At 38.9% G+C, this 14,691-nt stretch overlaps 1 protein-coding gene across 1 annotated transcript in view; it reads left to right on the top strand.

The window, feature by feature from the left end:
* Nucleotides 1–4,980: 4,980 nt before the first annotated feature.
* Nucleotides 4,981–14,691, top strand: part of PCNX (pecanex homolog (Drosophila)) — a gene marked incomplete at its 5' end in the record, with an annotated part of 77,755 nt that continues 68,044 nt past the window's right edge. The window contains 3 exons of the mRNA XM_009069857.1: nt 4,981–5,189; nt 10,874–10,979; nt 13,955–14,000. Of these exons, the coding sequence (XP_009068105.1) occupies nt 4,981–5,189; nt 10,874–10,979; nt 13,955–14,000 (361 nt within the window). The remainder of the gene's footprint in view (nt 5,190–10,873; nt 10,980–13,954; nt 14,001–14,691) is intronic.

Below are 14,691 nucleotides of genomic sequence, written 5' to 3'. Positions count from 1 at the left end.
TGTTGTAAGAGCTGATCCCTGTTTTTAATCCAAAACCGAAACTGGGAGAAGAAAATACGTTTACACTATGAGGAAACTGTACAACCACGTTGTAAAATACAGTGATAGAGTTGAAAAAAATACCCTAAATGCAGAGGCAAATGTTATGCATCAGTGTTGCAAGAGGGGAGGGGAAGAGAGGAGGCTGCCAAAGCACTTCCCCTAGTCGGAATGCTGTTTCAGCCTCACCACGTGCACAGGAGGGGGTGAAGTCTTGGCTCTGGCACTTGTGGAACTTTGCCAGTGACTGAAGAGGAGCCAGGACTGTACCTTGCTTGGGGTGATGGGCTCAGAACTTGTCTGTCAAACTCAAGCTCGTTTAGACAACAGTTCACTTAATTTCCTCACTTCTGTACGTAGTTACAGAAGTAGGTCATATAAATGTAGCTTCACATGAAAGTTTTTTTCCACTGAGCTTGCTGAAATACGTACCCTTTCTTAAACTAAGATTTTTAAATAATTGAAGTTGGGTCTGTGGTAACAATCCCTGGTATCCCATGTTGCTCTAAGACACTTCTAGTTTCTTGCCTACTCCAGTTTCATTTGTACGCTTTGAGGTTTTGGTCAAAAACCAGCTAACTTGTAGCGGAACATACTTCCTGGTAACAGCTGTTCTTAAGGGCTCTGTCTTCATAAACAGAAATCGGGGACAAAACTGTATCTGCTGTTTTTTGATCCTTCCTCTTCTCCAGTATTAATGTTCCTGTAAAGTACTGGGCTCAAAATGCTTGAACTTGTAAGACCTTTTACAAGACAGCTGCTGCTGCTTAATGAATATTTGATTGATATCACTTTTATGTAAGGCCTTGAAATCTGGTTTGGGTTGGAAGACTTTCCTATGAATGTTCTCAACAGGTAAAACCTACAAATTTCCTTTTTGGAAAGAATCTAGCAACTTAATTGCATCTGTGGGGTCTAGATAAAGCTAGATGTGATTAGATAAGATCCATATAGTCTTTGCTCACAAGTGTGTTGCACAGCCTGCAGTCGGTGAAATTCCCTCTGGTTCCTGGCATGTTAAATCAAGATGTAGTGACCTTTTGTCATTTGCATGGGAAGATTTTAGTGCTGTAAGTAGTAGTCTGAGCTTTCTTTTCTGTTTTAAGTTGACCACTGGAATCTAGGACTTAAAGAATTTTCTACCTACTCTTTCACAAAAGGTGTGTGGTGATACTTCTGAGCTAACTTAACAGCCAGCAGCTTCCAGAAGGAACCGTCCTGCTCCTCAAGTGTGCACTCCTGCATCTGACCTTTGGACACATGTGTAGCATGGATTTTATAAGTTGTCTTGAAAGGTGTTTGAAAATCAGTGTCCTTCCATATCTGAGAGTACTACTTCCTTTTAAGATTCAGGGAAATAATGGTTGTGTTTGGTCAGCTGTTAGATTGCTGAAGTTTTCAACAGAATGTAATTAAAGCAGGCAGTTTCTGTATGGTCATGTCTACTTCTTTCTTTTACAAGAGATTCAGTTCTGACTACTGCTGTGGAATGTATGTTTTCTTTTGGTGCTAATGTGAGTGAGCAGAAATGTGCAGTAAAATGGGCTGTTCTCTGAAATGCTGTTGCAGCTACAGACATGTGTCTAGCTAGTGTCTGCTACCAGGCTCTAACCTGAGGTTTTTAGTCTGCTGTGCCCACTGAAAATGCTCTAGTTAGTACTTGTGAAAAGGACTGAAATGAGATCTAGCTGCAAGTTTGTAGGACTTTGATTTGTGTTCCAGTCTTGAAGATGGTATCACATAGGATCATGGTAAGAGACCTGTCTCTCCTCAAATGTAGTAAAATGCTAAGCATAGTTTAAAATACTAATCTTACTTTAACTTGTCTTGGCTTGTGGAGAAAAGACCCCAAATGAAGTTGAATACTTTCAAGCTGGGCAAAGAAGAATAAAGGCCCCAGTGGTTTAGGTTAGGTTCCAGTAACTCTTTCTTTTGAGGCCGAACTGCAGACAAATTGCTGGTACCATGGGTAGCATTGCTCTACCACAGTGTGAGATTTAATATGGAGCGTAAGCTACACATGCTAAATTTTCTTTTTTTTCCCAGAGTATGTGCTCTATCCAGAGACGAGTAACTACTAATGAATATGAAGAATGATAAGTAGTGAGTTAGCTTACCTTATTTTTAGCTTTCTGCAATCCTGTGGAGACAGGATGTGAGGAAAAAACACCCTTCAGTTCTTTTGTGGAGTTGCGGCACATTACATGAGATGTTTGCCTTTTTTCCTCACTTGTCCTTAAAGCTTTCCTTTTCAGAACAGGATGTGTAGATTTTGCATTCTACAAGATAAACTGGATACACTGTGTGGCCTCACTGTGACAGTGGTGAGGAGAAATTGAAGAGCCCTCTAGACAGAAAAGTATAGGCATGTCTTTTATAGACTAACTAGCTTTTGTCATCTGGTGTTAGACCGACTCTTCTGACAATGGCTTCTGGACACCAGGTGAATGCTTGTTAAGGAGAGGATAGTTGGGTTGTGTGTGGTTGGGTAGCAGACTGCAGAGCAGGTACAGGAAGCTCATGTGTTTTGCCAGAGTTAACGGGCTTGCCCTTGGCTGCAGGGACCTAACTGATGTTTTTGGAAGCAGAAGCACCACATTTCTTGAGGAAGCCCTTGTAGCATTGCTTCAGGTCACGTATGGATGCCGTAAGCGTAGTGGCTCCTGCTTACTGATGCTGTTTTTAAATAGCTTTGTTTCCTCTTTATCCTCCTGAGGTGGTGCTTGGTAAATGAATTTCCCTATCCGTTACGATTTTGTCCAGCTCAGCATGCAAAATCTTAACATACCTCAGCTTAGTTTACCTGGCCACTTCAAGTGTTATATTAGGTGTTGACTTAACTTGTTTTGAAGGAAAAGATAGGTTAAACTTGATCTCTTTAACAAAAGAATCCTAATAAATAACCTGCCTCCTGATTGATTCCAGATTCAATTATTTATATTTGTTTGTCTTTAGGAATGTTAATAATATTGATTATTTGGTTTTGCTTACTGCCAGAAAGTGAGAGCAGCCAGATTAAGAACTGGTTTTGTTTTGAAGTCATCAGTCAGTACAATATTTAGAAATGTTTGTTCTTTTAGCTCCTTCATTTTGTGTATTTGGAGTTCTCTTTAAGCAGTGTTTCTGCTGAACTCATGGCTTAAATTGTGTGGCAAGCACTGCCAGTTCTAGGTCTAACAAACTCTCAGATATGTAGGAATATTAATGTTGTAATCAGATCTGTTTTGAATGACTAAAACTAGTTTTATGCGCAGAAAAGAGAGGGCTCTCTGGTTTATTCTTTAGTCCTGTTCCCTTTCTGATTCTGCAAGATGTGCATGGGACTTTGATCACTATAAAGACTTTTCTCTTGTAACGGTCTGTATAGGGAGGGAGACAAGGTGTACAAAATGAGCTGGAATTTTCCTTAGGCTAGAAGGTTAAAAAAGTCAGTTAATTGATTCTACTCATCTATTAAATTATCATTCATCCTGGATATCAAGTGTTGTTTTTTTCTGATTGTCATATGTCTGTCTGTCTAGTTTGAATTTGTCTCAAACTACATCATAAGTGGAGTAAAGGGTAGTGGTCATAGAATCATAGAATTTTAAGGGTTGGAAGGGACCTTACAGATCATCTAGTCCCAACCCTCCCTGCCATGGGCAGGGACACCTCCTCACTAGATCAGGTTGCTCAAGGCTCGTCCATCCTGGCCTTGAACACTGCCAGGGCTGGAGCAGCCACCACGTCCCTGGGCAACCTGTGCCAGTGTCTCACTACCCTCACAGTAAAAAACCATTTTTCTAATATCTATATGCAGTGAAATGCCTGAGAACACAGACTTTTGTTGATTTTGTAAGCGAAGTGGTCTATCTGTGAATGAATACTAAGAGTTAATATCTCGTTTAGTGACTGCCTAGGGAAATGGCAAAATTATAAATATGAATAAAAGGTGAATTAGAAGCATGAAAGCCTTGAAGTAAAATCTTGTTTTTAACTAGTACTCTGAACACTTCTTTTAAATAGATGTTAGGCTGTACTTAATCAATACCTGTTGCTGAAGTGATTGATCTGTAAAAGCCTTACATACTGCTGCAGAAGTTGCATAAGAAATTTTTAGCTCTGAGTAGAAATTCAAGCATTGCTTTTAGGCCTGAGGTTTTTTATGTGGCTTCTGGTCACCTTTGACACTGCTGAAAAATTCTCTTTGGAAAAATCTGCATGGACTACCTTTCCATGGGCCTGTAATGATCTGGCACAAATAATCTTTGCAACCCATGGTCTTGCAGGTTATTGTGGACTACTGTTCAAATGTGTGAGCCATAAATGGAAACAGCCTTTTTTTTTGTATGGAGGTAGGAAAAAGTTTGGCTTTTGTGACTGATCAGTATCTTGTCATGCAGGAGTAGCTCTTGGAAACTGACAAGTGAAGTCAAAACATATGTGTTGAGTATCTGAGAGGGTTTTCTCCGGTCCAGCTGCACTGTCAAACTTGCATTGGTTTTTCAAAAATTGACTTGGTGCTGTGTGCTAGCCCTGAAATAAGATAACGTCCTGTGCTTGCCTTAGTTTTTGAGATGCTTAAAATCTTCACATCTTTTTTTTATTCATAACAGCTAATCAAAAATACTGGTGTCACACAAAAAAAGTCATGCTAGCTCTCAGTTTCCTAGTCTAGGTCTTGTATTCCAATAGCCCAGAAAAAGAGAATGAGGTTCTCAGGCTCCAGTGACAGGTCTACTTAGCTTGCTGTGGTGCTTTGGTATATTGTAGTACAACCGTTCCTTCTTTTACTGTGTTGTGTGAACATTCTTCACACAATCTGACTGTAAACAGTGTGGTTTTCAATATAATCAATATTTTCTCCATGAAAGAAACTGTTAAGCTGTAGATAGCTTTATGTATCATTATGGATATTTGACCTTGAGTTCATTAACGCCTTCTTACTCTTTTTTTTGAAAGGCTCTTCCTTCTTCCATGATGATAGTCGCTGTCTACTGCCCAGTGATAGCAACTCTCTTTATCGTTTTGAAGATGGTGAATTACCGTTTGCACAGGGCACTGGATGAGGGAGAAATTGTGGAGAGGAATGCCAGTGAGCATATGGACAGAGGTGCAAAAACAGAACAAAGCAATGTTTCAGCCAAGAGGAAAGACAGCAATGGGCCCAGGTAAGGTGTCTGCTGATGTTTTTATACTGCTTCAAATGATAAACAGTCCTGTCTTCATCAGGTGTGTAACTGGAATGGTGACTGAAATAAACACTGAGCAATATAGTTGCAGACATCAGTAGTTCTGACGGACTGTTTTTAAGTCTGGTCTTTAAAAGCAGACTTATTTATGTATTAGGTTTGAAATGATGAATTCATGTTAATTTCCTGGTTCCTTCCCCAAAGGAGTTCCAGAACAATATTGAACATGCTGGAAGCACTGAAACAATAGCATGGAAAATGTGTGCCGATGAGATCACTACATGCTTAACGAGCACAACCAGTACAAGTAATCTTATTTCAACAGTTGACTTAGTTTAGTCAAAGACCACATACTCCAAGCTAATTCTTTGTTACTAAGAGATGTGCCTGGTTGGGTTTCAGTTTAGTTTTGCAAAAGCAGGAGTCAGATACAATACTTGGCTCCAGTCATAGTCTTTCTCCAGGAGAATTTGTGAATTTGGAAACTCTGGAATCGCTCAGCGCAGTAATGAAGATAATGATTCTGAAGTACTGTCAATAGGATGTGATTCCTTTCTATGGTTCTCTGCTGTTGCCAGCATAAAAAACCCCAGAGGTTTTCCTCCTCTGACCAGACTGTTTTGGAGAAAGCAAAAGTTGACTCATCAACAAGGCCAGCCTAACCAGTCTGATCAGACTGTGGATGTGTTACAAGCGCTATTATCAAAGCCTCTGCCTCCAGATCGTTGAGGCTATCCTAAAATTTAAACTGTATGAATTAAATCAACCTGGAATTGTTAGCTTTTAAAGAAGACTTTTCTCTTGTCTAAGTTTCTGGTACTAGTAGCCATGAAGAGTTTGCAAAGTGAGGCAATTAGTATGCTGCCCTGACTCTTAAAGGGTATTGTGTCTTACTAATGAAAAACAAAACTGTTAAGTTTTACACTGAGACACTGCTATAAGGAAATGTAGTTGAAAGAAGCCACTTGAGTTTGTTTATCCAGGATGCTTAAAGAAAGGAAGTGTTAAACTGCAGCTCTTTAAAATGCTCAGCCTAGAAGTAAAAGGACTTCTGTGTGTACACATGGGATAGCTTCTTATGAGATGGGTCCTAGCTTCTGTGTCTGCTCTCAGCTCAGGTATTGTTAGCAAAAACAGTGTCTTAGTTGCCTCTAAAATTGATATACGTTAACTTGTATCAGTTTTATAACCTCACCCTTTTTCCATGTTGGGTTTGGTAACTGAACCTGCTGATTTTAATTATGACTCTGTTTAGATCACCGTATACCTCACTAAAACTGTATTGAGCTATTTTGGCAGCCTGTTTCCTTAATTGTATGTTGATGCTTACTCTGCGTAATAAAATTCATGGAAGTAAACTAGTGTTCTGTTCTGTTTCAATGCAACCTTGCTAATGCATGTTTTAGGTGTGATCTTTAGGTGTTCTGTCTGAGTGGTTTTTGGTGGGGTTTTTTTGTTTGGTTTTTGCCGTGTAGTTTTTGCTTCCAAAACAGTAGCCCAGACTTGGCAAGGGAATTTCTACTAGTGTTGTGAATTACTTCTGGATGTTACAGAAGTTCTGTTTTGTCTAAGGAGCAGTTGACATGGGACAAGATACTACATTATAAGCATTGTGAGCTCAGAAGTAGAGGTTAGTTTGATGCTGTCTGTCCTGCTTGCCAGCTAAAGTTTCATTAACTTTTATATGATCCTTGTTCCCACTTTCAGGTCTCTTAACTAGAACTGGGAACAAGGTCAATGCAGAAATTACGGAGTTACTTTTTGGTAAGTGGGATGTACAGTATATACTAATCTTTGCCTGGAAGCTTACAAGAACTCTGGGGTAACACTCAAACCAGTAGATAGGATGTAGAGTGAGTGTTTAATATTGAGCTGTAAGCTTCTTAGTAAATTCAATTGGAACACTAATAAAAAAAGACCTGTCTGGGAAGAGTGTGTATGTAGGGTTTTGTTTTTAAACTCTGTGCCCCCCCGCCCCGGCATAAGGTGGAGATAGGGGAGATCTGAGCAGATGTACTACCTTAGATATTTGCATAATCAGAACATTAGGTTTGATGGCTTAGGCCACAGCATGTGATACCAAATGTGTGTATATAGTATAGTTTGCCAAGCCATCCTAGAGTTCTCCCCCTGCCACACACACCCTCCCTGAGACTTTAGATACAAATATTAGTATTTTTGGAGGATGAAGCAATAGTCTGGTTTCTGTTCAAAAGTTATGTTTGGGATTCTGTTTAGCTTCCAAAAACTGCTGTTCTTCTTTTCTGAATGTTTATCTGCAAAGTGGTGCTTTCAGGTGTATGACAAATTGAACTGCTCATTTATCTTCAGAGCACATGGCTTTGTGAAATGGATCAAACTGAGAGTTTTTAATCTGTTCATAAAACTTTGGTGTGTTTAGGGGAAGAACAACTTGCTGTTCCTTTAGAAATGCCTTGTTTATTTTTCTTGCTGTTGTCTTCGTAAAGCTGAAATTCTCTGGTTAATCTTTCCAAAAGAAGCTAATCTTAATTTACAGGTAGGAATGTGAGATCCCTTTTGTAGCTTCTAGTGCAGTTGCTGTTTTCATACTTAAGGTATTGGTAATGCTTCTATGAGGCTTCATGAAAGCAAGTACTAGGCTCCTGGTCTCATAGAAAAGGTAGAGGAAACAGTGCAACCATGAGCTTTGTTGGGTATCAGTGAACACACATAGATCCTGGCAAACGCTTAAGTCAGTTTTGCTTTTGGGTGTATGAATAGGGCTTCTTTCTTGTGACAGTGCCTACTATGGTTCAGAGTATCCTAAAGCATTAGTCTGATGACGCTGGTGTCCCTGATCCCCATCAGTATGGGGAAGCTGTGATCATGATGCTACATGAACTTCACATGTAATTCTACCAAACTGACAGCTGGAGAATGTTGCATCTTTGAGATATGTACAGTCTACTTAATTTTATTTCTCTTGCTCATACTTGTTTAAAACAAGGTGATCTCTAAAACTCTTGCCTTACGTTGCTGTTTCTTCTTCTTGCAGTTGTCTGTGACTGGCAGACCTGTTCTAGAGCCTGGAGTTGGTTTGCACTTTTTACTATAATTAGTGATTCAAGCTTGAAGGAAAACTTAATACTTGAAGCTGTTGTGATCTAGGATTTGCAGTACATGCTGTGGTCCTTCTGTACTTTGAGAGCAGCCTCCTGACTAGTTATGCTCTATTTAGTTGGAAATTGAGGACAGAAGAAGGTGCTCTTTGACAGCAATCTCCATTGCAGGTAGCCGAACGTAATGTTTTCAGTATTCTCAATTTGTGGGGTAGCTTCACTGCACTTTTTTTGCTTGCGAACTGTGAAGTGTAGCACTTGCTCTAAGGTATGAGATCAGCAAACTGTAAGAAACTGATTGTAGAACTTCACATCTGAAAGGAATGATCATGGCACTAGCAGTAAATAGCTCCTAAAGGACTGGGTGATATGCCTTAATGGTTTAGGGGTCGCAGTGGTAGTGCTAGGTGGACGGTTAGACATGGTGATCTTAACGGTCTCTTCCAACCTTGATGATTCTGTGACTGTGTGCTGTTGTAGTCCAGATCCTTAGGCATACAATGAGTAATCCTAAAAATCTGTATTTCTTTCTTGTTCCTGCAGACTTTATTTGTTGTTGCTAGCTTTTGGTAATCCATTGGTTTGTGTGTACTGTCACAGAATATAGAAGCTGTGAGTAGAGGGGCAGTGATGGGTTGTGTTGTTGCTTATGCTGCTGTCTCTTGGTTCAGTTTTAGACAATATTGCCTGCTTCTTCCACCCTGGCTAACTCACCCAGTTCTGTGCATGAGAGCTTGTTCGCAATGACTTATTTTTCTAGTTCATAGGATATACTTTAATCACGTGCAGTGTTTCTCCATGAATTATTCAAACAGGAAAGGAATGTCATCTTTTTATGAAGGGCATTCTTATATCTTCAGTTGTCATTGTAATGTATGCTGACTTGAAACATTAAGTGAGAATTTTTCAGCTTAGACTTTAATTTCATGTTAGTCCTAATGTATTCTTAAAATGGTTACATCTGGAATACTTTGGCTAAAGCTGTTGAAAATTATTGAAGCTGAATTCTGTATCTTTTTATATTAATTTTCCTTACCTGCCTTAGCATAATTGATAATATCAGGTCAGAGAGGGTTCTGTAAACCACCATCACTAAGAGCATGCTTATGTCTCACTGCTGAGCTGTACCAAAATGGTGACTTTTCCCTTCTTTAATTTGCTGGAGTCAGACCATAGTTCTGTTAACTAATGGCTGATTGCCTTTTAAGTTAACTTATTTTTACTGAAGTAATATATTCCTAACTTCAAACTGTCTTTTTTTTCTTTTGTCATCTCTTTGATGTAAGAAGATTCATGGGCCTCTTATATGATCTAGAATGATTCCCAAGGTTGTGCCTTTATGCCTGCCTGAGATGACAACAGCTTGAAATGTCATGCTGCAGAATGAGTCACATCAGGTCCTTTAGTCTACAGACAGTTTGTTTATAATAGCCTAGATTGATGTCCATATATTACAGAAATTATTTGGTGTCAGTCTTAATGAGACTTTCCTGTAAGACTAGGTGTCTGTTAAATAAGCCCTGTAGTGCTTCTGTCCATTTCCTTTCCCCATTGGGCCTTCGTCTTTAGTTTCTTTAGTCCAGCTGGACAACTGTTGTGCATGTGTTCCTTTTTCCAGCAAAACGTTGTAGTGGGCTTACCATGGCTCTGAATTGTTGATTGTTGGGAGGCAATTCTTTATCTTTGGGCAGGAGCAGTAAAGGTCAGTGTGAAATTACTTTGCAGTTGCTTCTGTTCAGAGGTATCCTAGATCAAGATGGTTGAAGAGAATTGTAATGGGAGAGGAAAAATGATGCTGCAGTTTCTCCCTCTTTGCAATTAACAAGCAGTGCTAGGTTGAATCCCTGTCTTCTAGCTGTCAACTTACTTCACAACTCATTGTCCTAATGGACAGAACCAACTTGCTTTTGTTTAGTAAAATATCTGCCTTTGACAAGCTGAATGATGTTGATCTAGAAAATACTTTCAAACCAGTAGTTATTAATCGAGAAAAGGTGAAATCGCTAGGATGTAATGATACATAAGTTGTGCCTCAAAATATTTCTTGGTAGGGCCTGTGAAGTATCTGAAGGGAAGTCATTATTGGGTAGAAAGAAATTATTTGCATCCTTGGGAGAGATACCATGTCCCCGTATGTCTTTGCCTGTCCAATAACTTTTCCTGACAGTGTGGCTTTCTTCATTAACCATCCTTGCTTATGCTCCTAGATCCAGTCTAAGGAAAAGATCAGGAGGCCTTTCTCTGCTCTTGGAAAGAGTCAGTACTTCTTCCAAAAGTTGTGTGTGTGTACATATAGACAGGGAGAATTTAATGTGTCATCATATCAGAATGCCTTGTAGCTCATAAGTCTTCACAGTTTGTGTTAGCTGGTGGCAGCAGCTTCTGTGGCAGTGTATAGGGTGTTCCAGCTCCGACTGAGTTTCCTGTGTCAAACAGGCAGTATTCATCCGTGATACTGGGATATATTTGAGCCCATGGTATTTGAAAAGGGAAAGATTGTTTTGAATCTGCACTCAGCATATACAAACTTCTGTCTAACTGGTAGGCTAATGTTGTGTTGTTTTTTGAATTTGTTTCTTTCAGTGACCCTGGTGGAGGGATAGAGATGTCAGAGTTCATACGAGAAGCAACTCCCCCCGTTGGCTGTAGTTCACGCAATTCTTATGCTGGGATAGATCCAAACAACCAGGTAAGAATTAGAGCTACTGCAGTTGTCGATTTAGTACTGCTGCCTTTGCAATCTGTAGAGTAACCTTTTCTTTTTATGTGACATTTTTCTGAATTGTATTAGATGAAACAATTTACCATTTTGTATTTAACTGCTTTGTTAGGGAGGCATTGAACTCTCCCAGTAGCATAGCTCTTTCTTAAACTGTAATTATTTTAATAATGACTGGATTTTGTAAGAGAACCTACTGTTCTATCAGAAGGTATTTCCTTTAGCTCAGTTAGCTTTCTTCTGATGTAATAAATCAAAATGGCTCAGAGCCTGGTCAGATAAGTATGAAGGACCCACTCTGGTGGGATTCCCTCTTCCTTTTGGCATCAGTGAGCTGTTAGATGGTTTAACCTGTATCTTCATGCCTATGTTCTAACTTTGTGTTCCTCCCTTACATTGTTTGATCTGTCATTTAGAAGCTTAATTGTTAAATTTCAGTGCTGTATTTGGGGAGGCTTCTGTTAAGTCATCTTAGAATGTATACACTGCTGATGATAGCTTGCAATTGTAAATGGCTTTCTGAAAGTTACTTCTGACACTTTAGACTCTGTGGTTACAAATGTTAGTTTGCTAAACTATAAAGCAACATAAACTACTAGAAATGGAAAGACTAAAGCTGTTTATTTTTGGATGACCTCTGCGAAATCTTCACTGTTGTGACACTTCAACAGGGGTGGGAAGAAAGCAATAAATAGGGGCTGCTGCCAGATGGAAGTGCTGAAGAACTTGGCTTTATTATATATTAATGCAACTTCATTATGCTCTAGTTGCCTTGTAATTTCACTGGGGAAGTTCTTCTGTTTCCTTATTCTGTCTGCTAGGTTTGTGCATTCAGCTTCCATAGTGCTGCATGTGCTGTTCCTTCTATTTGACTTGTGACGTTTAGCTTTTGTGTTATCTATTGCCAACTCTTCCTGAAGATGAGTAGATTGACTGGCCAGACTGTACAGTTATGTTGGCAATGAGCAATACAGCATCAAAATAAAGATATAGAAGCTCTTTTTGAATGGCATGGAAATCCTTGGTGTGGTATTACAATATCAAGTTCTTCTAATTAGCTCTCTGAGCAAGCGGTAGATAAGGAAGTGCAGTGATATGCTAATGCTGATGTTTTATCTGAATAATGCTCCATTAAGCAGCAGAGATACTCTAAGAGATTTTTCTCCTTTGAAGAGAGCAGACATTTGGTAGTGTTCAAGGAAGCAGTAGTCCATGTAGGAAGGTAGAAATGTGATCCCCAGACTAGTTCTTTGGCTGCTCTTTGGAAGAAGACTATTCCAAACACAACAGTTTTAATGTTAAAGCATGTGAAGAAGTTCAAGCTGCTGTGAAAGAAAGTATAGTGTTTAAAATATGTTTGGCCTATATGTTTAGCATTCGCTAGTCCCCTGTGATTGAATTTGTAGCATCAAAAGGGAGTGTGAGCAATAAGCATCTTGAGTTATGTTCGTTTTTTAATTTGAAATAGCTTTCCTGTACAAATGCATTTGCATTCAGCTACAGCATTCAGCAAGGCACATTACTGAAGGGAAAAAAACATTGAAGCATGGCAAAATGACTAACCCAAAGTGTGTGTGACAATGTAGTGAAGAAAATGTATTAAACAAGCTCTAGCTGCTTTTTTGCATTACACATAACAAAGGTATTGTTCTTCTGCAGTATGGCTGAATAAGATCTGTCAGCATCTTCAGATAACCTGAAATTGCTGTGCTTACAGAAAAGAATTAGTAGAATTGTGATCTTTCCCCCAGAGTCATTCGAGCTAGGGATTTTTGAAAAACAGCATCCCAGTAAGTATACAGTGAAGTCAAATGGCCATTTTTATGTAACTTGCGTTCAGATTTTGCCCTTGAGTGCTCTTCTATCTTATTTCTGAGTGATGTATTTGATACATGCGTTTTAGTGTGCTATTCGTAGTTCTTTGAGAGGAGGTATTGAAAATACTGTTGAAATAAAAACTAAATTCCCTTTAGCAGCACTGCAAAATAATGTGCTGTGAATTATAGGATATATGTAGAAAGGCACATTGCAAACCTAAGCAGTTAGCTAGTTTTTGTAGAAGGTACATACCTGCTGGTTGGCCACTGAGTGTGGCTGAAAAATTGATACTATGAATTTGAAATGTGATTGTAACTAGGATCCAGGAATAGACTGAGCAATACTACAGTTTTCCACTAACCAGTTTTGCTTGCTTAAGGTAACTGTAATCTGTGTATTTGGAATCTGTTTTCAAAAGAAAAATTGCTTTTGCTGGAATGAGAGGGAAGAGTAATATACCGTGAAATGATTAGGTTAAATCAATTGAAGTTTATTCAGCTGCCAACAGGGATCATCCTACCATGTTCCCTGTTCATGCTGATGTGACTTTCCATGTACCAGCTCTTAGGTTATTGTGGTTACCTAGTCATTGGATCAATTTTGGCACACCTGAAAACTAACTCTGGAAAAATGTGTGTTTTAACATGGGAGCAGTTTCTGGACTTAGCTTGGTCTTTAGTATGTTGAACAGATAAGCTTTCACCTAAGATGGTATTTTCTTTAAGAATTTTAGGCAACTATGATCACTGCATTAAACATTCAGCTTTACAAGAGCAGTTACTAGTGTAGCACTGCTCTAGTACTTTGTTGCCACATTAAGTATTTTTAAGGAAAATTCCTGGATTAAAAACTATTTTTAAAATCAGCATAGTAAAATCTCCAAGGACATTGGCCATGAAACAGAATAGTGCAGTGATGTAATTGGACACATAATTACATGTCTTGTCATCTCTTTGCAGTGGAAACATATAGAGTCAGAATTTCAGAGCACGGTGCCGTTGGATGCTTTTGTGCCTTAAAAAGTATCTCCTAGGTGGATAGGCAAATGCATGCATTTCAGTGATAGGAAACAACAGTGGGTTAGTTTCTGAAAGTTCACAGCTTTTTACATAATTACCTGTTTCTAGGTTGGATCTGGGTTATCTCGTCTGGGAACAGCAGCAACCATCAAAGGTGAGATTTTTAGCTACTTATTAAATTACCTTGCAGAAGCACTTCAAATCACTATTGTTTACCATGTTGTTTCTAAGTACTGTCTACCTTATTTGTCTTCAAAACTTACTAGGTTTTGTGTGCTGAGTACAGCATTTACTAATTGGGAGAAATCTTCTTTGGACTTGCAAATTATGTGACTAAAACACTAGTAGAGAATATTCTGGAGTCTGTGTTCCATTTCCCATGGAATGACAGATTTTTCCTTTGCTTATAAATGCAGGGCCAAGGGGTTGGTTTGGGTGGACATTTCCCTACTATTTTGAGTTCAGTGTAACCAATCACCCTTGTGGTATTGTATTTCAATGACTTGATTATTTCTAGATGCTTGGTATCTACCAAAAGTACTGTCCAGGACAGCCCTTGCAAACTCCTCTGAGATGAAAAGATAAATTATTTGTAATGTGCAAAATTGTTATCTTGTAAATTTATTCAGCCAACAATAAACCAAAATGAGATGTGAATTTTTCTCACCTTCCTAATTTTTCCTTACGGTTTTGATCTTTACAAGCATTTTCTTACAGTCTACTGCTCATTTTTATGGCCAATCGTGCAAAAATAAATATTCAAATAGTTAGATCTTTATGGAAAAAGATCTTTATTTCTATTGGGTTCTGTGGAAGATACTTTTCCAGTTCTTCATGGAATGTAA

This window comes from Acanthisitta chloris, unplaced genomic scaffold, assembly GCF_000695815.1.
Source record: "Acanthisitta chloris isolate BGI_N310 unplaced genomic scaffold, ASM69581v1 scaffold38722, whole genome shotgun sequence".
NCBI lineage: Eukaryota > Metazoa > Chordata > Aves > Passeriformes > Acanthisittidae > Acanthisitta > Acanthisitta chloris.
Note: the sequence above shows the minus strand (reverse complement) of the source record. Positions and strands in the feature narration are given on the sequence as shown.